At 45.6% G+C, this 26,439-nt stretch overlaps 1 protein-coding gene across 3 annotated transcripts in view; it reads left to right on the forward strand.

Annotated features, from left to right (window-relative positions):
• arhgef10la (Rho guanine nucleotide exchange factor 10 like a) overlaps positions 1–23,409 on the forward strand; it is a 91,436-nt gene extending 68,027 nt beyond the window's left edge. For all 3 annotated transcript variants that reach the window (XM_088309328.1, XM_088309325.1, XM_088309327.1), the window contains 6 exons: positions 6,844–7,061; positions 7,784–7,941; positions 11,177–11,319; positions 14,452–14,623; positions 17,892–18,014; positions 18,226–23,409. In XM_088309328.1, coding sequence (XP_088165454.1) covers positions 6,844–7,061; positions 7,784–7,941; positions 11,177–11,319; positions 14,452–14,623; positions 17,892–18,014; positions 18,226–18,779 — 1,368 coding nt within the window. In that variant the 3' untranslated portion in view covers positions 18,780–23,409. The remainder of the gene's footprint in view (positions 1–6,843; positions 7,062–7,783; positions 7,942–11,176; positions 11,320–14,451; positions 14,624–17,891; positions 18,015–18,225) is intronic.
• The last annotated feature ends 3,030 nt before the right edge of the window (positions 23,410–26,439 follow it).

The raw sequence follows: 26,439 nt of genomic DNA on the forward strand, positions 1-26,439 counted from the left end.
GGGCTACTCACAGCCGAAGTTTACCGTCAAACTAAATATTGCACATGAAATAAATCACGTAACTTTGCCTTGTACGAAATTCTTTAGATTGCATTTAATAGGGGTGCACGATTACAATTTTAAGGTTAGAAAAATCTGACTTTTTAAGTCTGATGGATCAGTGCCACCCTTGTATTTGATATTGTAACGTTATCACTGTAGAGGGACATTTTTCTCATTAAAAAAAAAATGGATTCATGTCGTTTCCATTCATTTAAAAGTGGAAAGATGAGTCGAGAGTTGTGTGTTTGGAGTTACGAGCGTGCTCACGTAACATATTAAGCTCACGGGTCAAGGCACGAATGTGCATCGCAAGGCCAAGTGCAGACATGTTGCTAGGAAACTGTGACTTAGGAGAACATGAAAGGTAAGTTGTAGTTTGGCGCTGCTGAGTCTTTGTTGAAGTGAGCGGGATCTCACGTCACAATGCAGGCGGACTTGTGGGAGTTGGGCTGCAGCTGCCTGCGAAGAAAAAAGGAAGGCACACAAAGAAAAGGAAATGATGCCGTATTTATTTTTGGAATGTTTGTGGTGGGTAGGTGGGCAGCCGATCAGGTAATCCTCTTTTGGCCCAGAAAGTGGCTAAAGCTGGCGTAGGCTGGCCAAGAGACACAGCACGGATCAGCGTCCTCACTTTGATGCCTTTTGTGGCGCGAAGCACATTCCGAATCAGTTTGACACTTTTCCAATGACCAAGTTGCACGCACACGCGCACTTCAACTTTCTCAGTTGATGTGGCTCGTCATAGGCCACATTCTCCATTTTGCTGCAGCAGTGCCCGCATTCTCCTTTGAAATGTGTTGTTGACCACCATCTGTTGCGTGCTCTCATGCTTTTAATGCGGCAAGTTTTGGGGGGGATGCGTGGCGTTCTCGGTCTATCATTTCCAACAAAAAAAAGAATCATGCGAAAAAAAAATTCTAAATCAAAAATATTTTGCAGAAAATCTGTAGCTTAAAACAAGAAAACTAAAAATGAAGTTTAAATTTACAGAAACATTTTGAAGAAAACTAGTGTTCGACATTTGAACAAAAAAGTTGGACAAAAACAAAAATGAGAGCCATCAACATTTTTTTTGCGCAGAGGAGTACAACTTTCAGGTCATCGCCACAATTTTTACAAATATGACACAAAGCCATTTTTATTGATTTATTTTTGGAGAATTGCAAACTCTCCTTTGAACATTTGAAGCGATAATATGCATCGTCTGAAGCAATTTGTCGGTGAACTGTAAACCGTTTCATCCCTTGTCACATCTTTGAAGTGCAAAATCGAGCGCCCCCCCCAAAAAAAAAGAGAGTCGAGCTGAGCGGAGGCAGCGGCGTGATGTGTAAAAGAGGCATGTAGGTGAAATCGGCTCAGCTCAGGAGATAACGTCACTTGTGCCGTTTAATCACGTCTTCAAAGGTTGCAAAGATGAGCAGGACTTTGGGCAAAGCAGGATGAGGAAAGTGAAAGGAAAAGTGGTGATTACGCCGAATTAGCGCAATCCCAATCCCCGAGTCCATCGATACTTCAACAATCTCATCCCCGGTGTGACCGTGGGCGCTTCGCATTCATTTTGCCGGGTGCACAACTCTGTTCGGCGGATTTCTCTTGGTGCTTGTGTTTTTTTGTTGCAGCTTCTGCACTTGACTTTTTCATTACATTCATAAAAAAAAAAAGAAAAAAAGCCCAGCTGTGGTGCTGCCAGGTCAAGGAACTATTTACCTCCCCCAGCGCGTCCCAGAGAGAAAGATGAGCGTGTGCAAAAGGTTGTCACTCGTTCCAAGCCGCCTTATTTCCCTAAACGCACATTATTCTCTTGAGCGAGCCCCTAAGCAGGCCGCCGTGGGGATGTGCTGACTCTCGTGTCGTCTTGACATTCAATAACGCAAAAGGCTCCGCTGCTGGCTTGCAAAATCAAAGAGCAATATGAATGAAGGCCTGAACGTTCAATAAGGAGCCTCTTCCATCTCCGTCCCGCTGGGAGTTCCGGCCTCATCCGGCTCGGCTTGTGTGGCGCTTCCGAGATCGATAGTGACAGTCAGTTTGTGGTTTTTGCGGGGGTGCGGTTTAGCCTGGGTTGTTCCTGGAAAGTTACAGAGAGTCTTTGGAGCATGTTAATGTTTCTGTTCTACTGAGTTGCTATTAAAAAGCTCAGGTTAAAAAAAAACAAAAGAGGTCTTGTTATGCTCGAGAGTGTTTTTTTTTTTTTAATGGTTTTCCAGGGCGACCTTTGAAAAGGTTGGTCATGGCCCAGGATGTTAAAGCACGCTAGAAATAACCACCCCAACTAGAAGTATTTCCCCGTCACGAAAGCTACAATTGACACCAGCTATTTGCCAAAGATGGCGACCAAACCCGACTGTCTACATGAATTGATGAGTGTCACCGTTCATTCTCTCAATTTAGAAACTTGCAAAGCAATAAATGTACATTCTATCGACAGTATTTTGACACCAAAATAAACAAAACATTTTCCGACTTTTTTTCACCGTTGCAGACGTTTGCAAATTAGCACGTTTTCCAACAAATAACTGAGTTAACCCCTACAAAAAAAAATCTGCAAATTTTGCGATGGAACAATTCACCTATTCAAGTTTTTTTTTCTTTTTTCCTGTCCTCAGCGAGTCACTGAAAAACTCTCCATAGGTTGAATGGAGGCAACTGGACTCTTTTCAATTTGTTATGTGTTCTCCATCAAAATGACTTTGTGCAATTACGCAGTTGGGCTAATGAGTTCCTGCCGTGCACGGCGCAACATGCTGGGTCATCCCAGTTTCTCCAGCTTCCTTCTCTTTGTAAGACGTCAACTTAATAGACTTGCCGAAGCAGCTGCTAATGCGCACAAAGCTTTTCATAATGCGACACTGTCATTTCCCTTTGCGACTAGCCGAGCACACAGCGTGTAGGCCGCCTGCGGGCTTGAACGCCGCCACTCTTTAGCATCCAGCTCGGGTAATCTCGCAGTGCACTGAAGGACGCGGGCGTCACAACGCATAACCAAGGCGTTTGTCCTTGCTTTCTTTTTTTTATGGATCGTGAATGTCTAAAAGTGCCTTCCTTTGGGAAGTCTGCCTATTATGCTTTGAAATGATGCCCCATTTGAAAGGCGTGTGCGTTAGCGGGTTCGGTGGCATGCGTCAAATGCGGCCAAAACATTTGGTGCCGAAGCCAAACATCTCATTGTGCTGCGGCTCGTCCCCTCTTTGGCACTTCTTTGCCATCCAAAGCAGCTTTCTTGCCGGCTCACCGTGCTTCGTGGTAGGTCCTCATTCAGGATGGACTGTTGAAGTCGACACGATCGTAATTATTGGGGGCAAAACGCGCAGCTTCTGACAAAAAAGCTTGAGCTGCAACCTCTTGCAGCACTTTACATCCCTGAATTCAACAATCGACTTCATCTTTCCCAATGTATGTTTTTCTATATATTGTTTGCTTTTTCTAAACTGTGAATTCTTGAAACGCGCTCACTAAATGATGTATTATTTTTAGTATCCTAAAACCACATCACCAGTTCGTGTTCTAATTTTTATAACATTCTGTTTTTAGTATTTTTTTAAATAAAACCTTTCTCGTGTCATTAAGGGATGTTGAAGTTTCATGGGAAAATAATGAATTTATTAAGTTTTGCGATTAGACTGTAACTTAAACCCCCAAATTTTCTTGCCGCCAATATATTCTAAACATGGCATTCTGACGAATATTGCATTTGTGGAATTTGACTTAAGCAGCAAAATCCTCCCGTATTTCACTATCTCAGATGGCGGCCATTTTGTCACTTGCGGTCGTCTGAAAATGACATCACAGTTGCTCACCTGTTTTCTGAAGCTGAGCCATGAGCAACTGTGATGTCATTTTCAGTCGACAGCAAGTGACAAAATGGACAAAATTAATTTCAATCACAATGCCGTGTTTAGACTCGCGGCGATACACGCCCGCAACCCTCGTGAGGTTAAGCGGTTCGGATAATGGATGAATGGATTTTCTCTTCCACCTTTTGACAATTGTGAACCTTTTTGAGTCGGTGCTTCCTGCAAATAGTGAATATTTAATGGATCTGCGTCATTGTTTTTTTTTTTTTTTTGTATTTCCGTTTGTGTGTGGTGGCGAAGCCGAGAAGCATCAGACAACAACCGGTGACCCTCGTCTCTGACTCGCTCGTGCGCCGCCGTCGTCCCTCGCTCTCCAAAGCAATCTAATTAAAGCTGGCAACGCTTTTGGGAAGTTGCCGCCTCCCCCGAGCGGCGAGCGGGACTCCATCCAGATCATGACTCGCCATCGCTCGTTTCCCTAAATGAGTGGCGAGCGCTTTGCCAGCAACGTGGCGCCGGCTGTCACGAGGGGGGGAAACGTGAGCGTGTGATTTGCGAGGCGGGCGTATGCGTGTAGGTGGAGAGGCGCCACTTGAAACCATCTTTTCCTTGAGCCCCTCGCGGCGAGATAAGTCCTCGCTATCTTCTCTTCAGCCTGTTCAACAGACCATTATTTGTTCTGGCTCATCCTCCAGAGCCCACAGGATCTCTCCTGTCCAGATCCCGCACGCTGATACAAATCAAACAAATGATTGCATGCAAATAAGGGTGAGCGCGGAGGAGAGGGGCTAAAGACTATATTTAGCCTGATGGGATTTAGGCGGGGAACAAATCTTCACTTTTTCCCCCGCTGAGAAGCGCCCTCGAATTTTTGTGCACGAATGCGCTGAGGCGTCGCGCAGAAAAGATAAATGAAACGATATGGACCTTTTCAGCGTTTGGTCGTCACGACGACTGCGAGATGGCGAGAGAGTCACCCGTAAACAAACTCCTTTCATGTCATTTGACGGAAATGGCGGATTGGTTTCAAGATCTTCAAAACTGGACAGCCGGTGTTTGAACCCGTGCTTCGAGCCGCCGTAGCTGCTTTAGAGTGCCTCGTTGTCGCAATGTGGCGTACTGAGGTGGGAGCATACGGAAGATAAGATAAAGTGTTCATGATTGACAGTTGACGGCTGGTTTCGCATTTTCTCCGGACGCACCCACAGCCTCAGTCAGTCGGAGCCTCAGTTGAAAAAAAAAATCGAATCTATTGCTAAGAAATCTTTGAAATTTCAAGTCGCCTCCTCATTGAATTTTTGTCTTCCAATCTTCTGTACTCGTCCGATATCCGTCCATCTGTTATCTGATCGGCTTATACTCACAAGGGCCGCGAAACACCTCCAAAAGACGGCCATCTTCTTCTTTTTGTTTGTCGCAGCTCCAATGTCAACATTATTTATTCAAACTTCATTTATGGCAAATGTACGGCAATTGAGAACAAATTGTCATTTGCGATGCCGACCGGGCCATTATGACTTTATATAACCTTGCCGGGGCTCTCGACTGAGACCAATTTGAAATGTATTTGTAATTTGTCAACATTACGCCCCTTCAGTGCGAGCGACCTTTTGGAGAGGCGGGAGAGGAAGCCTCTGCGACTCGGAAGGCCTCCATTTTGGTTCAACGAAAACACATTAGTCACATCGTGAACCAATCAAAGAAAGTTGCAACCCTCCGATTAGCCGTGGTTCAACTCTTCACGTGCACGCGTTCGTTTGATCGTGCGTGTGCAGCAGTCAGATAAGCGAAAACCAAAACTTTCATCGAAGAGCGGAAGACTGGCAGAGGAGGGACAATCTCCAATTGTTTGGGGGAAATGAGGCCATCGCCCCGCGAGCCATCTACCAAAGCCGATGTCGCGTCCTAAAATGAACCGTGAGCGGTGTGAAACAGGAGCTTGCTTCGACGTCGGCGTCGTGAGCGGTTCGTGTTTTTCAACAAAAGAAAATGTGGCCATTCTTGAGAAATGACGCTTTTTTTCCATGGGCTTTATGCAAAACCGCTTGCTTTGATCTGCTCACCAAATAAATGTTGTCATTTGCCGCTTTGCTCAGTGGCTCCCCCTGGAAAGTTTGAAATGGAATTTCGCTGAGGAAATCGAGTGGACTGATTGTGAGAGTGAAACTTTTTGTCTGTGAATAAATGCGCAAGGCGTCCTCCACCACAGTTTTCAGCTCTAATTAATATGACTTTGGCGTGCAACCAACGTGCCCATCAAACTTTGAAATGTCAACAGAAGTCGTGAAAGCAAAAAACCTGAAATAGTTGTGGACCCACCAAACTTGCAAAGCAACACTGATCCTTTTCGAGAGCGCACTTGAACTTTTTCTCCCACGATGAAAAAGACGGCAGACTTGGCGGAGATGACTTTGTGAATGTCTTTTATGATTGCGGATTTAACATTCCGGCAGCTCCAAGTGACAAACTCCGAAACGATATTTTGCTTTCTTCAAACGGCTGAAAGATGAACGCCGTCCGATCAAACCTGATTTCCATCAAAGCGATGGAAAACATTTTTATCATTGACACACACGTGCCCGTCCGTCCGTCCATTAGCAGGCACCAGTCTTTTTTTTTGGGAATTATTATTTTGCCACTTGATTGCATTGATTAGTGAATGGAACGCGCACGTATCGTGCATATGGGCCTGCGGTCCGTTGACCGCTGGGATAAGCTCCGACACACCTGCAACCCTCGTGAGGAGAAGCCGCTCACATCATGGGTGAAGTTGCAGCCTGTTGGGTTCTTCCTGAAATTTCAGCCAGAAGCCAAACATTCTGAGCTGCTTTCTGTGGCTCGTATATCAGCGTCAGTAACTCTTTCTTCTCATCACCTTACTCACAGTTTTCATCTTGACCTTCACATTTTGCGTGTGTTGCAGTCTGCTCCAAACTAGGTATTTTCCTTTTTCCTGAAGCGTCTCAAAACGAGATCCTTTTTAAGCAGCCTCCTTTTTTCCCCGCAGGTGGCCGCTGGCGGGGAGGAAGCCTCTCAGGGCCAGATTGAGATATTCTCGCTCAACAGGCCCGTGCCGAGGGCCGTGAAGAGCCTCCACGTTGGCTCTGCCGTCCGGTGTCTGGAATACGTGCCGGGAGCTTCTCCCGCTGAGGAGGCGGAGCCGGCGGCTCACAAAGTCCTGCCGGGAAACGGCGCCAGCATCTGTGTCGGTTTAGACGACGGACGGTGAGATGAGAAAAGTCTCTTCGACATTGCAGCGAACCCCACCGGTTATCGCACGGGATACGTTCCCACATTGGGGAGAAATATAGAGAAGATATTTTTGAAGAGACATTTAAAAAGATCAGTGGTTCCAATCATGGACGGATGGATAAAATACACTTTTTAAACACAAAGAAATGTGTTAAAAGTCCAAATAAATGAACCATTTTACTCAAACTGCGACAGCCACAACGGACGGCGAGGCGCTCTATTTGCCGGCAGGTTAACAACCAACGACGCTCTCATTTGCTGACGCACGTCACTCACCAGGCAAGCCCCGCCTTGGAAAGACAAACAAAAAAAAAAAAGGTTTGCGTTGCGATTGTTGTTCATCCCTGCATCCAGGCAAAATCTATTTTTAGACTTTCACTTGAGTAATCAGTGACATAAACGGAAGATTTCTTGAAATATTTGACCGCTGAAGCCCTCAACGAGATTAACGTTAGCATGTCGGCGTTTCTCGCTTTGCCCCTTTGGAAAATGAACTGGCCGCCTCTGCTAGACGTGCACTCATGGAATAAGACCAAGGCCAGCAATCCTAAACATGGCCTGCAAGTCACGACAATGCACGTTTAGCACACATGTTTTTTTTTTTTTTTAACGCAGACGTCAGACGTCTCTGTCAAGCGTTTTTGACGATTGCCTCTAATCACCTTGATCCAAATGCGGACCTTGTCCCTCTTCAGAATTTTGGTGTACGGCAGCGTGGACACGGCTGCTCAGTGCCTCTTGACCCTCAACAATCCGCTGGGCAGTCCTGTGCTGTGCCTCAAACACTCGCCTTGCTTCCTGTTTGCCGGCCTGCGCGACGGCACCTTGATGGTTTACGGCAGGAAAAACAGCGGTGAGCTTTCTCAGTGTCAATGTTGTGAATGTTGACATTTCATTCAACCGTCATGAAAAATACATTTCTCTCAGCGTGGATGCAATTCCATGTTGGAATGTTTGGTTGCGTTCATTTCCATTCCATTTCGTCTGCTGTTGTGGCAGAGCCACGAATAGAAGGCCGGTATCCACGGAGACTTGTTCTCGTAAACATGGCCATCTTATACTATGCTTGATTGACTCTTTTGCACTATTTGCATCCTTTCGGTGGCAATTTATCGAGCGGAAAATATCGGTAAAATTGGACTACTACGAGCGCAAATGTGCTTTGCCCCAAATGTGGCGCCGGCCAACGTCCGTTGCCGAAGAGTTATGGAAAGGTCCTCAAGAGGATTAAATGGGACAGGACTTCTGGAAGCATGCTTACTCGCCAACGGACCGGCGACGATCAGCTGTTTGAAAACTGCGGTTGCACGTAGCAAACATGAGCGACTTCATGAACGTGTTGCTCACGAGATTTCACACAATATTTACAACAAGAGGGCCGAAAACGCTGCTCCTCGCGTGTGCTTCACGCAAATGTAATCAAAAAGAATATTTTAGTCATTATTTGTGATTGTAATATTATTTTAATTACTCTCTTTTATGTTTTATGTACAGCACTTGCGGTGCTTTTTGTTAAAGCACTCTCGAAAAACAGCCACATGTATTTGCATATTTGCCAATCCTGGGCAAAAAGTTCAAACTTGCTTATGTTGGACCATAAAAATCTTTCAAACAAATGCACACTTTGTTATGGTCCAATGAAAGCGATTTTCACTCTTCTTGGCACTTCTTATAAATTGCTTCCACTTTGCACAATACAAATGAACACAACTACGGGAGCAACACAATTGTGAAATGCGCTATATAAATAAAGTTTTATTGTATTGTATTGTAAAAAAAAAAAAAGAATTAATTCACAGCAGCTTGCTTGCGCGTATCATTAATGCGATCGCGCGTCTCGCCAGGTATTCAGGGGAGCTGCCAACTTGCACAAAACAAATGATCAGAACGACGAAAATTAATGCAAAGTCCAAAAAGTCACGTCATAGATCAGGGGGGGGGCAAACCTTCTGATTGGTGGGACACAACGCGTTCTAAAATCTAACAGAGGGGCCAGACCAGGAGCAGATGGATGGAGTGTTTTGGTAACCTCACCTCATCAGAGAAAAGAAAATACATTTAATTTGAAATGAAAGTGAGCAAAAGCATGACAGAAATATATTTGTCTTTGAAAATAAAACATTAACAAGGTTTATTCTTTTGATTTTTTTCAAGTTTGGCGGGCCCAATTAAAACGTTTAACGGGCCACATGTGGCCCCCGGGCCGTTGTTTGCCCACGCCTGTCATAGATCATAAACAGGGCAGACACTTTTGCCTGATAGCTATCATATTTCCAAAAAAAAAAAAAAAACAAGCGTCCCCAACACGCATAATGAAAGTCGTTATCTGTGCTTGCAAGCGACCACCTTGCACTGTGAAAATGAACCAAAGAACTTCATCACACGCGTTTTGCAGCATCTCACCTTCGTACATTAGCGGCTGTATGTGAGGCACGTCTCGCCAAATCAGTGGCGGCCCACCTTTCCCTTTGCATTGTTTTGGGTTTTTTTCTTTAGTTTTTTTGGGCAAAGGGAAACAACAGCGTGCGCCAGACAACATGTCAGGCGCAGTGAGGCGTCACACCCCCGCGCAGCAGCGCTTCTGTGATATCACGACAAACAAGCTCCTGCCCCCCCCCCAACTAGAAAAGGATGATTAATTACATGGAGGAAAGAATATTAGCCGTTTGGTGTATCAACAGGCAGGACAAAAGACTCGGGAGGCTCTTGGCACATCTGTTAAAAATTCATGGCCGCCGTTGACTGCAAAGGTTGCGAGCTGCACTCTAGATTTTGAGGGCACACTGCACACCTTTGCCACGTCTCACAATCACGTCCATGAGCAGATTTTTTTTTTTGGAGGGGGGGGGGCAAAATGACCTTCATGTCACGCCAAGCAATTAAGCCACCATAGTTAAAAAGCAATCAGATGTATAATTACAGACCTGAAAATGAACCGTGGCGCTCATGTGATGCTTGGAGGAGGCTCGCTCGGTTCTGTTCCGCGGCAGCTTTGCAGGTTTTACGTCTCGGAGTGGATTTTTAAAAAGGTGCTGAAAATGACCTTTTCATCAGGCCAAGCAATTAACCTGCCGCAGTCCAAAGGCATTGTAACGCAATGAAAGGCAGAAATAAACAACTCCGAGTTTTCATGAAATGGCCGGGTTGCGGCACACGCTCTAATTTGACTTCATTAATGCGCAGCAAAGGAAACGCTTATGTAATTCAATTTATCATCAGGCGCCGCAAAAGCGCGCCTCGCGATTAATCCTCAAAGGAGAAAAAAGGTCCACTTCCTTCGCATTCTGGCCAAGCGAAACGAGAGCGAGGTGGCGGCCAAGACGAGGGATCAAAGTGAAAAGGCTCACATTTTTCCTCCCATGCTTTATTGCGCAATATTAAAAGGGCAGCGTGTCATTTCGGAAGCAAATGCAGTTCAGCGTGAAATCGCCGGTCATCGGGTCACAGAGATGATGCTCAATACCTCGTTAACTTGCTAACTTCTATTCATTACGTACGCAAATTAAATTTAAAAACCGATACTAATGAAAGCAACGTGAAGCTGAAATGATCCACACGCGTTTTTACGTTTTTGTTTTCTTCCACATTCACTAAACTGCCGATTCGCAGTTTGCTACGCACAAATTCACCCGTTTTTTTATGAACGTTTTGTTTTTTTTTTGTGCCTTTTCAACCCCCCAAAGAAGTCACAAAAAGCTGCCCAAATTTTGGCTGACGGGAAACTACAAGTTTGCCTCGTGTTAGAATGTTGAAGCGACTGAGAGACGGAAATCTTTGCGACCGAGTCGGAACAAAGTTTTTGTCCGGGTTCTAAGCAAACGTTTCTGAGAGTCATTTTTTTGCTTTGCTCCGTGGTGCATTTTTTTTCCTGAATCTGATCAGGGTGATGTCGGTTTTAAAATTTGTTTGACGTCATAGTTGATGTTCTGTTTTCAAGGGGGCGGGGTCAGTTACTTGCATTTGACTTGAATTTTGAATTTTCAGAACAACGTTGACGTCAATCCGTACCACTTGATTAATTGTTTGATTTGCATCGAAGTTCCACTCGATTCCTAAATGCAAAATGTCTTGATTTTATTCTTCCCCAGTAGATCTGTGGGATGCTGATTCCAGCAGAAGTGTGAACTTGGGTTCTGATCCAGTGCGGACCCTCTTGGTGCCGGACGACTCGGTGTGGGCGAGCTGCGGGAACTTGGTCACGGTGATCGACATCTGCAGCCTCAACACTCGGGTAAAGAAGTCACAGCCAGATGCATCGCTTGGAAAAATCTTGACAGTTCTTGGAATGATATTGATTTATCTGGCATTTTGTTGCATCCGGCACGGCTCGCGGATGCAAAGAAATGTGTGAAGGCGCTTTTTGGAGTGAAATGTGATTCCTCCAAGAGGCGGATGCACCTCCAAAGAGTGGTGGGAATGAAGTGTGACAGGTTGGTTAGCGATGACTCCGTCCGTTGCCATCGTACGAGGTGAGCCGAGTTGAGCGCTCTCGTCTGCCGCGGCGCTTAACGGGTCGACGCCCGCTTCCTTTTGCGCTAACCTGGCGAGGGCTGACTTGACTCGGTGCTGGCAAGCCAAACTGACGCTCAAATGTATCATTCAACGGGCCTCAGCGGCTCACTGGCGCGTATCATCTTTTCGGGGTTTTTTTCATCCCCACACACGGACAAAGCACGTCGACATCAATGTTGCCGGGCGCCAACACTTGTCTCGTTTGACGCCACTTATCCACGACGGGATCGACGGCAATGTGCGCTCCACTTTGTGTGCGCGGCCGGCGCACGAGTGGCTACGCAATCCAGTATATTGGCGACAAAGCCGCACACCAATAAAGTGCCGATTGCCAGCCTGGATGTAGATTCTCTGTCATAAGCTCCGACAGCCCGGGGATGATTTTGGGGAGTCGTGTGGATTACGTGTCCTCGAGTTGTGATATACTCACGCCGTTTGCGTGGAAATAAATTTGTTTGTCGACTGAAATGAACTAAGTGAAGAGAATTGTAGATTGAGACCATTTGCTCACCTTTTCATCAGAGTTTGCTGTCACGGATCCGAGTGTCATCGGATTGTGTTTATCATCTCAAAGTGACGGCGGGAATCGACTAGCGGCCACTTTTAGTCGCAAACTGAACCCGCTGATGACCATTTGCCGCATTTTTTGCCAGCGATTGTGAATAATTGAAGTGACATTTTGCTCTAAGATATTTGAATCATTCATACCAACATTTTTGTTCTGCGGCTTGGGCAACATAAATTTATTGGATTTTTTTTTTTTTATTCCAACATGGGGTGGCTATTCCAACTTTGTTTCAGCAAAGCTCCTGAAGCGCAAGGTAACAGGTCAGCGTGAGGTCACGTGAGTGTTCTCACAAATGCACAGCAAACAATTTTTCCTTGGGCGCCGAGGTTTCTTACGAATCTAAATCGAGGCACAAGAAAAAGATGTTTCTTTTCACAAATCTGTCAGCTCATTTTGACAGTTTGAAAAAATACGACAAATTCATTTTTTGATGCAAATTTGTTCAACTAAAGAGCTTTCATTTGCATTTTGAAGCAGCATTTGTAGTCATGTGTTGGTTGGAATTTTAAGAAGAAACTTCCCTCCTGGATTGGCTTGACGACAAATCTCGAGTTTCCTCACCTCCTCGATTGATGCGTTTCAATGTTTGCACAAGCTGTACTTTCTGCGCCTTTTGTGAAACGGGAAAGAAATTGTTTCCAAAACTTTTTTTATTTTCAAAGATGCCGAAAATCTCAGCCGAGTGAATTTTTCTCACCTTTGAGCTTGACAAACATGGACGGTCACGGAGGTCTCTGGCTACTTTGTCGTCGGAAAATGCTAACAAAGCAGAACGTCTGCGGATGTTCCGACTTTGATCAATAGTGACGGCCAGACCTTGTTCCTTCCTCTTTCCATTATTTGACTCTTCCCTAAGCGTGGGACACCTTGTCGCCCAGCGTGACCGAGGACTAATGAGCTTTTCAGACCTGTTGGAGCGTCTGCGGACGAATTTTTGAAGTGTGACAGATCGCTGCCGTCAACCTTGACCGACCATCTCAGCGCTGCAAAGCCGAGCTCGCTGCTCGTTACTTCACGTTTGACACCATCTGCATCTATCGAAACTGCTGTCAGTCACACAGCCGTCGTGTTTCTAGGCAACGGAGGAAGTTTTGTCTGGCTTCAAAAATGTTTCCCTTAAAATGCTTGTGCTGTAACTTGGCAGCGTATTCACCCAGTTTGAGAGTTTTGTATGATGGCAACGTTGCCAAGATGCTCGGATCTCGCCATTTCGCGGCACTCAGCTGTCTGCTATCTGGTGGCTCAAATTTAACTCCGACAAAATCCCAAACTTGATATACGTGCCTACCACATTTCATAATGCCAAGTCAAACTGGCTTCCGGGGCTTCATGTAAAAAAAAAAAAAGTTATGACAAATTAACCTTTAAAGGACGGCTGCAAATGCCTAATGCAGGTCTCAAATATTTGTTTTACAGCAAAACTCTGACTTTTCATGGCTGGGTTCTTAAGACTTTCGATTCATGATAGACATGCACCTCGATTGCTAATCACTCCGCATTCAAGTCACCAGCCGACATTTTCTTCATCCGCAAGGCTCTCGTTTAGCGCTCGTCTCCATGGTGCGCATCAAGTTTTTTTTTATGCCTGCTCTTGAGGCACCCAAGCCGCCGCCCACTGCCGAGGAGCCAATTAGAAGAGAAAACACATCAAAGCTGGCGTTTCAAACAAAGAAGCGCCCGCCGGCAAGGGCGCCCAAACAGGTGCTAATATCCCTGTCGGCACGCCGCACATCAGATGTCGGCGTTCTCATCTTGGCTCGCTCCTTTTCACCCCCTTAATTGCGCGGCCTTCGCGCCGACAGCGGTGAGATGACACCCCACAGGGGGCCTTGTCATGCCGCCGACCGCAAGCGCTGCTTGTGTTGCCACGATAAGGATAATTGCGTTTGTTTTTGAGCTGCTCATTAAACACGAGCGCCCCGAGATTGCGCGCTGGAGGAGATGGAAGACGGGAAAGTGACGCAAAAACGTGGCGCCAGCAAGCAGACTTGAGTCACTGTTAGCATCATCGTGAGCATGGACAAAAAACTGCGCCCCTTTTTTTTTAAACTTGGAGACATTTCTCCCAAAAACTCCAGTCATGCCCAAAAAGACATGAGACCTACAAAAAGGCCACAGAAAGTCGGCCATTTTGGTTTGAAGACGACAACATGATTGGTCAATTTGAAGATAAATCTTGAAAACTTTTTTTTTTTTTTTAATGTGGCCTCAGAATTCATTTTCATCTACCAACATGATATTTTGTAAGCATGGCTCATTTCTTTTTTTTTGTGTGTGTTGCAGAAACTGGAGGTTCACCCCGACCCGATGGTAAGCGTGGCCCACGTGGCGCGCGCCGGCGGCGGCGTGTGGATGGCCTTCTCGGAGGGCTCGTCCATCCGTCTTTTTCACACCGAGACGCTGGAGCTGCTGCAGGAAATAAATATCTCCACACGCTCCACGCTGCTCGACACCGGTAAGGAGCTGCGGCGCTTATTTGACGAGACCTCTTTGAAAAGACGTAAGCAGAGCAAGTCAGACGGATAATTCTTCCGTAAAGTCTGAGATGCACGACGGTTGCAAAAGAGAGACGATTACTTCTTTGAAAAGGCACAACATTTTTTTGGGCACGGATTGCAGTCGCAAGTGACACCCGACGAGTGCGACGCTGGTCACATGATAACACTTTGCATGATGTCAACCATTTTAAATTCAGCGCAGGATGCCGCCGACAACTTGCACGAAAAATTGTGCCACTAGTTTGTTCTTGTTTGCGTGTTAGGAGGACATCAGTTAACCACCAAAATTAGAATCTTTGCCCCGTGAAATTGGATTCATTTCTTCCCGGCAGTCTGTTCTGTGGTGCACCTGAACGAGGCCGTTTGATTTTTGTTGTCAATGTGTTGCAATGTCAAGCATGCACACGGCTCATAAAACTTCAACTATATTAGCAACGGGTTTGTTTCTTCAGTTTCCAAATTCGCCTCACAAGAAACGTTTTTTTATCCTCGCGTTGGTCAGAACAAAACGGCCAATTGGCCGACTTCAATGTCGTCCAACCGCACTCAAACTCACACCTCGGGACAATTTCGAGTGTCCGATCAACCTGCCATGCACGTTTTTGGAATGTGGGAGGAAACCGCAGCACCCGGAGAAAACCCACTCGGGCACGGGCATAAGAGGCAAACTCCACACAGGAGGTCCGCAGCCGATATGGAAGCCTGTGAGGCGGACGTTCTAACCGGCCCGTTCGACAAATTCTAATTTGTTGCGTACGTACGTTTTAATGTAAAATGTTGATGGTTTCTGTTGCCGTCCCCACTGAAGTGCCAGGTACCAAATGCCGACCCACCACTGAGTAAGACACTGACGATGCCCCCCCGCCCTCCTTCCTCACACGCAATGATATTCTCATCTCGTTCAAGTCGCCCCGACTGCTCCTGCACGTGGGGGAGCGACATGAATAAGTAAGCACCCGAGACACAACGCAGCCGCGGGGGTGAAAGCTGAGGGATTAATATGAATGAAAGCGTCACCTGGGACAGGCGGAAACGGCAGCCCTGAGAGAAGGGGGCTTCCTCCGGGGGGGGGCTTCGGTGCAAACACCTGACGAGCAGATGCACGCCTCCCGCGCGCTCCTGCTTGCCGTCGCTTTGGAGTTCATGTGATGCTCCGTGTTTTTTTTGCCGTTTGCTCGTTTTCATCTCATCCGCCGGGCCGTAAATCCTCTCAGCCTCCCCGCTCGCCCTCCCACGCCCGCCCTTTCCTTGGCTGCGCTCCATTTAAGATGCCACACGTAACCCGCCGCGCGCCTTCTCTCGTCGTCAACCATGAAATATTTATGGCAAAGTTTCCCCGTTGTTGCGGCACGAAGTGGCAGAAAACAACAACGGCAAACTTGAAGTGCGCTAATGACAGCCGTCTGTGTGTGGAGATTATACATTCAGCACCTTCAAAATGCAACGTTCAATCCATCCTCAAAGAAAATTCTCATTTTAACATTCACTGTCCAATTCATATCGCATTCAAATTTTTAGGAGAAGCGGTACAGATAATGGATGGAAAACAAAGTAGCACATCGTTTCACTTAACTTGAATAAAGTGAGAGTTTTTTTTTTGTCTGCGTGATCTTCCATGCAAGTGTAAAAAGAAGTTGTCCTCACTATCCTGTTGATGTGCTGTGGCTTCGCTCTCGATGAACTTTCCTTTCTCTTTTCTTCTTTGTAATGCGGGTAGACTATAACGTGTGTAGACTTCCGCATGAGAAATTGGGCGACCCGAGGGTCTGCGAGCCGACGCCTGGCCTTGAAATATACAACAGGTACGAGGGAGAGGCCGTATGCAGGCTTGGCCCCCGGGGGCCCACAAAGTCTTGCTGGGCTCATGTCTTCGCATTCCGCAAAAGGCGGCAGACTTACTTTGGGTTTGGCGAGCTCGCAAGAAAGTAGAATGAGCTCGAATCAGCGCTGTCCTGCAGGGTGCTCGCTTTTAAGCGACCTTTCGTTGGCCCGAGCGCATCAAAGTCACGTGACGAGCGTTAACCGCGAGCATCTCGGCGGCCAGCGCCAGAAACTAAACGTTGCGGTCTACGTCGTCCCTTGTTGCTCGTTTTCACGTCCAAGCGACGGATTTGCGTGCGTCAAGTGCCCAAATCAACTCACTTCATCTCGCGCGGCCGGAAAATGGCGGCTAGCGTGAGACGCTAACACACAGACGCACACACACAAATGTGCGATGTGTTCAGTTCTAGACGGCAAAACTGCAAGGAAATGATGCCGGATTGTGAATGGCTGCAGAAATGCTCTCAAAACACTTTAATATCATTAAAAAAAAGTACAAGATGTGCGCAGGCTCGCCGTAAATTGCTCAAACAACTCAAACCCGACCAAAATCAGATCATCAGGCTCCGCCTCTTAAAGGCCGATAAGTATCACGCAGATACTTCAAGACGTCCAATATTTCTAAACGTTTTACAGCGGAGAAGCTTGCTCAGATGAACGAGTTGAGTGCGTGTCGCTTGCGGTGCGCGCAACTTTGGGAGCGGCTCACCCAAAACGAAAAGAAGCCGCGTCGCTTGTCTCGCGAAGCATACGAACGTCAATGACCGGTATTACGCTCCACGTCGCCATCTGCAGAAAATAAAGCGGATACACGCTTTGATTTGCTCGCCGCCTGAAAGCGTGCAGATAATAATACAGTTAAGAGGGCGCCATTATCTCGTTGAGCAGCGGAACGTGCACACTCAGACATCAGACAGATGCGGGCATGGCATGTGATGAGGCAGAGGACCACTTGAGCCCGAAACAAATGTGAACCTTTTCATCGTCATTCGAGTAGCGTCCGTAAAACTAAGTAGTTGATGGCGAATGGAATTCGCTGCTTGCTGTTCTGTAAAATGCCTTTTACGTGTTGCCGTTTCAAGGTTTAAAACGTGCAAGCGTTTGGGGGGGCATTTATCGTGCTTGACGGCGTCTGCGTTGAAAACGAGGCCTTTCCCTTTCATTTTTGATCCCTCTGCTGTTGCAGAAACAACAACGCCATTTGTTGCGTCGGTTTTGGAGAAATCATTTAAATATCATTTAGCTTCAAAATGTTCTCAGTTGCTGTGCTAGCAGGAGTCGTGGGCGTTGTGATGGCGTTTGTTTTTTCGCAACACCGCAACTACCGAATGAGTAAGCAGCAGCAGCGGCGTAATGAGCTGTGATTTGTTTTTGACCTCGCCTCTCCTCGTTTTGATGTTTCAGGTCAGCCGAACATGCGAGTCACCAGCCTGCTCATCTGTCAAGGACTCCTGTGGGTCGGCACCGCCCAAGGCCTCATCGTCACGCTGCCGGTTCCCAAACTGGAGGGAATACCCAAAATAACAGGTCATTTGCAAAATGGAGAGAAAAAAAGTCGCCAGAAAAATGTGAAATTCTTACAAAGTTTCTGAGAACTAAAATGTCATAACACAACATTTCTAAGATGCTGTGGAAAGTCACGAGCCAAAGTCGTATCGTAATAGCACGTCCTTCTCAAACTCGCAAAAAGATAAAGAAACTGCTTGCCTCCTAATTTGAATGTGTTGACCTCCTCCAGGGAAAGGCCGGATCTCGCTGAACGGCCACTGCGGGCCGGTGGACTTCCTGGCGGCCATCACCAGCACCTTGTCTCCGGACCTCCTGAAGAGGGACTCGGTGGCGGACGGGCCGGACTCGGCGTGCGGGGGCGAGGATCCCAGCGACGCTTCCTCCCAGGAATCCTTGCAGCACCCGGGCGAGGGCCGGGTGCGAGGCGGCGGCCGCGGCGGCGGCGGCGTCCTGCTGCAGTACAAGCTGCGCTCCACCTCGGGGCTGCCCGGACGCCCGCTCACGGCCGCCGCGGACGAGGCCTCCGACTCGTCGCTGGAGTCGCTGGAGCACAGCGTGGAGGACGGCTCCATCTACGAGCTGAGCGACGACCCCGAGACGTGGGTGCGGGGGCGCCCCTCGGAGAAGGACAGCAGGGCCAAAGACAGGGTGGTCTCGGCCGCCGTCATCTCCGGGGGCCGAGGGTTCCGGAGGCTGCGGGAGGGAGCGCCCGCCGGGCCGCCGAAAGCCGCCGAGCCCTCGGAGAACGTCCTTCTGGTTTGGCAACTGCCGTTGACTGTCTAATTTATAACAACTCGTTTAACCTCCAGTGCACTCGCGGACGTTCGACTCCAATCGGATGCTCACGCATCAAAGAAGGGAAGCACTTCACTTTGCTTTTTAGCATTCTCGAGTCCCGGATAGGTAGAATTGTCCCAACGTTATAGGCTAGTCTTACCAGAACAGGTATTTCCTAAAAAAAAAAAAAAAAAAACTGTTCAAATTCAAAATGAATTGAATGCTTACAAATCATGTCGTTTTGAAGAATTCTGAGAGAACGCAGTCAGCGGAATTTTGGGTGATGGTTGATGAGCTGCTTGGCATTACCGCCCCCTGCAGGGCAGGAGTAGCACAACGCCAAACGTGTTCACTTTGTTCTCATGAAGCCATCGTGACGTGGTTGAGGCATTTTTTTGCCATATCTGTCCGCATCTTTGTTGCCGCCGCCATGCGGCACGTTAGCGTAGCTTCGTTAGCGTCCGACTCAAGCTGGAATGTGCTCGCAGGAGCCGATCAATGACCACTAAAACAAATGAGCTCAACTTTGTTGCGCATTTTTTAACAGTCCTGTCCACTAAAAATTGTTTGAGCATGTAGCACTTGTTTTGAGCGAATGAAAATTTATTTCTATGAAGTTTCTGGGCCACACGCGGGTGAGACGAAAATGAGCATGGAAAATTTTTTTTTTTAAAAAGTCATTTTGATTCAGGAGTTGAAGTCCGTATCTCACTGAGCGGCTGGCGGGTGTTGGCGCGTGGCCCGAATGTTGAATTTTCATCAGGGTTCATTCAAGGTCGCAAACGATCACGAAGACGTTCGCCGGACGTGCGCCAACAGTCGCAAACCGATGTACTTGTCGTGAGGAGATTTTGAATATTTTCAAAATGTTCAACATTTGCGAGCCACTGCCGCCCGGTGAGATATTTGAGGACTTGGGGTTACAATTAAAAAAAATAATAATCTGAGGAAAGTTTTGTTTTGGATTTTTTAAATATATTTTTTTTTAATTCAGAAATGCTCTCCAATTTTTGTTGATTTAGTTTTTTTGTCTTGACTGTTCTGATTTTTTACATGAATGCAACTTCCCCCCCACAATCAACAATCTTTTCTGGTGAAATGATCCTAAAATTCCATGTTCAATGTTGTTCTGCCTCCTCAAAAGCGCAATCAGCTCTGCTGTGATTGGTCGTTCCCCGTATGCTCCAACTTTCCTTTTCGATTGTGTGACTCAGCTTCACTAATAGGACACCTAAAAAAGGTACATGAATGAAAATCCAGTTTTGCCTTGCGTCGAGTTTTCATGTGGGAAATGTTTTTGTTTTTTTTCTGGGCCTCTTTGCACTAATCAATGCATCTCAAGCTGAAGGCTGCATGAGCATTTTTAATGATGTGTGTTTACAACCTTGGGAGGGGGAGTACACAGTCAAGAAATAAGATAAGATGTGTTTTCGGAAAAAAGAAATAGAAACTACCTTCGGATGATGGTCATGTTTTACCAGAAAACAAGTTTTGGGGGGAAATCTGAATTTATAAGCGCTTGTCAGACTGTTGTGTTTCGGGGCATGGGAATTCTCACATGCACTCTTAAAAATCACAACTTTTGATTTTTTTCTCTGAATATTATGACTTTATTAGCAGAAGATGACATGACATCATTATAATTTTACCAAATTTTACTTCTCCAAAATCTTCTTGAAAATTGTTACCCGGAGTCACATTTTTTAATCTCCCAAAAATAACTCTCGCCATAAATGTTACCTTTTATTCCCCAAAAAATGTTGACTTAATTTTCTGACTTGTTAAACTCATTCACTACCAGCCAAGTAAAAAAAAATGGATCTTTAACGTCTTTAGCCGTCAATGGCAGTAAATTAAAATTTTCACCAAAATGTCAGCAGTATTTTTTTTTATTCTTAAAAGAATTTTTCAAATTATTTACTTTTCCCCCAAAAATGTTACTCTTGAAAAAGAATGTTCATTCTCCCTCCCCCAGAAATTGTGGCTCCTCTCAAAAATATATTTTTTCTCCTCTCCATAAATGTCTCCCTCCAAAACACTGACTTGTATCAATGTGATGCTTCTGAAAAAGATAATTCTGTTCTCTAAAAATGTGACCTTTGTCGTAACAACAGGCTTATATTTTTCTCCATATGGAACGGGATTCAAATGTCGATGTTTTACTTGACTTGCCCAGCTGCAGTCCATCCCCCGGCGTTTAGTTTTTTCTTTTTCTCGTTCCAATGTAAGCATTTCATCTTCATTTCATCAAGAAACGGAAATTTTTCCGTCGTCACGGCGGCCGTCCGTCTTTCCACGGGAAGCCAAATCCGGGCTTTGCTGCGAGGCGACTAACAGCGAAAGTTACGCCGCTCTCCGTCTACGCCTCAAGTCTTGACTTAACCTTGGTGGCGTGCGAGGCTTGCCGCCTTATCCTTCCATCATCTATCTATCTGCGACGAGAAGGCGACGCAAAGCCGCCTCGCCGGCTGTCATCTAAATGTAAATGCGCGTCTACGCACATTTGTGTGCCACGACACCCTCGTGGTCAGCGTCGACGGGTTTCGGCTTTTTGGGGTGTGTTTTACTGCTGCTGATGATGCCTGATTCCGTCACAAAAGAACCTTGCCTTTATCGTATTCATCAACAAGTCGTGTTTGCCTTGTAAGTACTTGGACCTCTGTGTTATTTGCTAACCCCTCATGTCTACTGTGCGTACAAATAATAATTAGCCATGGAGCTGAATTGTTTCCTTTTTGGTTTTTTGTCTCATGTCCCAACTTTGTCGTCTTGTTCTGCCCACAAGCAAAGATGAAAATTCATTTAAATTCAATTTCGAGTTGCCCATCTGGCCGGAAGATCGCTGACATCGGTCCGTCATCTCTCTTAACACAATTTGCTACACTTTAAAAAAAAAAATGATGTGACATTTACTTGAAAAATCCTAGTAAAGTTTTTTCACTCAGAGATTTTCAGTACATTTTACACGCTAATTAATTTTTAAAAAAAGGTTGAAACCCCTTTACGTTTTTGGACACACAATTGACACACACCAAAGCGTAACGCGGCAGATGGTCGAACCCTTGACCTCCGCGTTGGGAGACGGCCGCGTTACGCCTGAGCTCCGCCACTGCGACGGTACTTTAGTATATTATTTGTGTCAGGTGCAAACCTCAGAATCTCCCCAAAGCGGTTTTTGGCTTCCTTTTGGAGATTCCAGCAAAATACTCCCCCAAAGTCACAGAGCTGCAGCTCAAGTGTAGTGCAGCCGTCCCCGAATTCGGAGGTTGTCGGTTCGATCCTCAATCACATCGAGAAACTTTGCTTGGTTTTCTTTCTTTAAATTCAATAAACTAGTGAAATTTACTCAAAATCTCTTCTTGTAAAATTTGCTTGGAATATCTCAGTGAAAAAAAATAGACTCGATTTTTTGTCAAGTAAATAGCACTCCCCATTTCTGAGAGTGTATTCAAAAATTTGGCCAGTCCACACGCGTTTGGAAAAATAATTGACCCATCTGAAGTGTTGAAAATGACTTCTCGCTCTTTGATGATGCAGTGTTGCTGACGCGGCGTTTTGGGGGGGTCTCCTGAAAAGTGGCCATTTTGGAGGTACGCGGATTCTGCCCGACGCCAGCGATGATGTGGTTCAAAATTTCGACGCAATCAGACAAATACTGGAGGGAATGATCGGAGCAAGCCTGAACCAGTCAAAACAAAATGTGTCTTTTCACGCATGACTTCTTGAGATCTTCTCATGGTAGACATTTCTACAAAATATCTTGTTGATAATTGAAACTATCGCATTGAAATTGGACTCATTTGTTTTATAAAAGAACTTGGAAGACTTTTTAGGCATGGCTTTTTGAGACTTTTTTTGCAGGTCTACCCATGATGGACATGCAAACCAAATTTGAAATTGAAGCATGAAACTCTTAATGGACTGGATTAAAAAAAAAAAAAGAGAGAATGGCCAAGACGTACGTCGAAAAACCACTGGAAATTGTCAAGCTGGCCCAAAAATGTCCGCTTCACACCAAAATGGGTGGACTCCTTGCGTCTTTTCGGGCATGGCTTCTTGTTGCGATGTTTGGTGGGTCTGTAAAATTTGAATTTCGGAGCGCGACTGAGCCAACTTTGATGAAGACTGCTGCAAAATGTATTTTGGAGTCAGACTGTGAGCTTTGGCCGAAGAAAAAGACAATGACAAAATGAAAGTGTGTCATTTCAAGAGCTCCTTCCTTCCCACGGCAAAAAAGACGACGACGACGGCAACTTCCGAACTTGCACTTGTGTCATTAAAGCAAAGTTGTTGACTGCAAAAGTGTTTTCAGACTGTTTTGTTTTCTTTGGTATGAAAAGTATTTTGCAAGTTGCGCTTTTACTGCAAAGTGGATTTATTGTTGCAATTTTAGCAATGATTGCCTCGAGTTTGAAAAAAAGAACGACAAAAAAATCCTCAACCTTTACGGCCGCCAGAATGAACTTTTTTGTTTTAGGAGCAATTACCGTGGCTTGTTAACATGATGTGCGTTTTTATCCCGCATGTTGGTAAGACTTTTTAATGACGGCAAAGGTTCAGAAGATCGCAGCAATCGGAACACACTTTATTTTAGTGCATTTTATGTGTTGCAAGAATAAAAGTGATGTTTAAAGAAGACGCATAATTGGCTTTTTCTTATCGGTTAAACTGAACACAGGTTGGCATACACAAAGCAAATGCATGTTGAATGAATGCGATATAAATTGGCAACAACAAAAAAATAAACTCACAGCACAGCTTGTAGGAATGTAAGCTGGTTAGGGTTAGGTTAAAGATAGGGTTAGGGTTAATGTTAGGTTTAGGGTAGGGTTTGTGTAGGGTTAGTGTTAGCGTTAGTATGGATTAGGGTGAGAAGTCAGGGTTAGATTTAGGTCAGGGTTACAGTTAGGGTTAAGGGTTGGGGGTTAGGGCTAGTTTTGGGTTAGGATAGGGTTAGGGTGAATTGTCCAAAAAAAAAAAGTTTAAAAAAAAAATCTCTGCCAAAAAAAGTTAGGGTTAGAATTAGGGGTTAGGGTTAAATTGTCAATTAAAAAAAAGAAGCTGCAAAAAATAGTTAAAAAACAAAACAAAAAAGCTGTCAAATAATGTTTTTAAAAAAGTAAAAAAGAAAGGTTTTAAAAAAAAATATCCCCCCTAAAAATGTTATTAAAAAAATTACCTAAAAAAATAGTCATAGGGTAGGGTTAGGGTTAGGTTTTTGAGATTGGGAAGGGGGGTGAGGGCTAGGGCTAGGGCTAGGGTTAGGGTTAGGGTTAGGGTTTGGGTTATGGGTAGGGTTAGGGTTAGGGTTAGGGCTTAGGGTTATGGGTAGGGTTAGGGTTAGGGTTAGGGGTTAGGGTTTGGGTTATGGGTTATGGGTAGGGTTAGGGGTTAGGGTTATGGGTAGGGTTAGGGTTAGGGTTAGGGGTTAGGGTTATGGGTAGGGTTAGGGTTAGGGTTAGGGTTAGGGTTAGGGTTAGGGCTAGGGTTAGGGTTAGGGTTAGGGTTTTGGGTAGGGTTAGGGTTTTGGGTAGGGTTAGGGTTAGGGTTAGGGTTAGGGTTAGGGTTAGGGTTATGGGTAGGGTTAGGGTTATGGGTAGGGGTAGGGGTTAGGGGATAGGGTTAGGTTAGGGTTAGGGTTAGGGTTAAGGTTAGGGTTTTGGGTAGGGTTAGGGTTATGGGTAGGGGTAGGGGTTAGGGGATAGGGTTAGGTTAGGGTTAGGGTTAGGGTTAAGGTTAGGGTTAGGGGTCAAGTTAGGGTTAGGGTTAAGGTTAGGGTTAGGGTTAAGGTTAGGGGTTAGGGTTAGGGTTAGGGTTACGGTTGGGGTTAGGGTTAGGGTTAGGGTTAGGGTTTTGGGTAGGGTTAGGGTTAGGGTTTTGGGTAGGGTTAGGGTTAGGGTTAGGGTTAGGGTTATGGGTAGGGTTAGGGTTATGGGTAGGGGTAGGGGTTAGGGGATAGGGTTAGGTTAGGGTTAGGGTTAGGGTTAAGGTTAGGGTTAGGGGTCAGGTTAGGGTTAGGGGTCAGGTTAGGGTTAGGGTTAAGGTTAGGGGTTAGGGTTAGGGTTAGGGTTACGGTTGGGGTTAGGGTTAGGGTTTTGGGTAGGGTTAGGGTTAGGGTTTTGGGTAGGGTTAGGGTTAGGGCTAGGGCTAGGGCTAGGGCTAGGGCTAGGGCTAGGGCTAGGGTTAGGGTTAGGGTTTTGGGTAGGGTTAGGTTAGGGTTAGGGTTAGGGTTAGGGTTTGGGTTAGGGTTAGGGTTTTGGGTAGGGTTAGGGTTAGGGTTAGGGTTATGGGTAGGGTTAGGGTTAGGGGTAGGGTTATGGGTAGGGTTATGGGTAGGGTTAGGGTTAGGGTTAGGGTTAGGGTTAGGGTTAGGGTTAGGGTTAGGGTTAGGGTTAGGGTTAGGGTTATGGGTAGGGGTAGGGGTTAGGGGATAGGGTTAGGGGTTTGGGGTAGGGAAGGGGGGCGTTAGGGAAAACGTGTTGGGATTAAAATTAAGAAAGGTGGAGTCAAAATAGGGATTAGGGTAGAGGGAGGGTTTTTTGGGGGTGGGTTAGGGTTTGGAACTATAGTTAAGGTTTCAAACTAGGGTTAGGGTTTGGAACTGGTTTGGTTTTTATTTGTGTTCTTTGTTCGGGCATCAAAAAGAGAGAGGAGAGTTCCAGAATAATGAATAGAATTCACATCTAGAGGTCAACATTTTCTTGTCTGGGTGTTGCTCCCCTAAAACTGGATGTGCACTTGTCGGACGGCCCTTTGAAAACCTTTCACCAAGTCTCCAACGTTGTTTTCGTTGCATTCAGACCAAAACAACGCCACTCGCGCGGGCTCATTAACATCGATTTGTCCACTTCATCAAAATAAATGCACACGCCGGCCGGGGAGCATTTAAGAGCCGAGGTTGTTCAAAAGCGATTGGGAATCGATGCGTGCCGTGATTTTGATTCAAAAACGCACTCGCAGCGGCCGACTTGTGATTAAACTCAGGCGAAGAATTTTGGGATGCTGAAGCTGAGCCTGAAGAATTATGGGATGCGTCGGGCAAAGGTAACAATGCAGTTCAATTGTCACGATACTTTTGGAATGATTTAAGGTCGTAAATATTATCAACGTGGTTCTGATCCATCCCGACTGCCAGAAGAAGGACATGGACCGGAAAAAGGAACGCTCCCAGAATTCATCAGAACTCCATCTCAGCACCTTGAAAATACACAATCTGCAAATTTTTCAGTCAACGTACTATTTTTATTTATTTTGCTTTGTTTTAGAAAATAATAATAAATGTAAAAATGTTTCAATGCCATTACTGTATTTTTAGCCTTGAACTATCAAACTGATTTTAGTTTTCTTTCCTTATTATTCTGTGTTTTTGAGACCTTTAATTCTTGTAAATGTTCTTGAACTCCAATTTTTGCTTTTGCAATTCATTGTGCTTCAACAATTTCAACCGTTCTGCAGGAATGTATTTAGATTTGGAATCCCCTCCAAATAATAAGTTGTTTTGTTGAATCTATTTGTGTTTCACATTTACAAGCTGTTTGTCTTCAATTATTTTATTTCTTTCATTGGCTCTAATTCTTATTGAATGTTCATGTTCAATACATTTGAGTTGCCTCATTATTGAAGAACACTTTTCTTTTCCTTTAGCTAAGTGTAAATGTTTGCACAA

The sequence above is a fragment of the Idiotropiscis lumnitzeri genome, chromosome 11 (assembly GCF_059441095.1).
Source record: "Idiotropiscis lumnitzeri isolate Australia: NSW breed Sydney's pygmy pipehorse chromosome 11, RoL_Ilum_1.0, whole genome shotgun sequence".
NCBI classification, from domain to species: Eukaryota; Metazoa; Chordata; class Actinopteri; order Syngnathiformes; family Syngnathidae; genus Idiotropiscis; species Idiotropiscis lumnitzeri.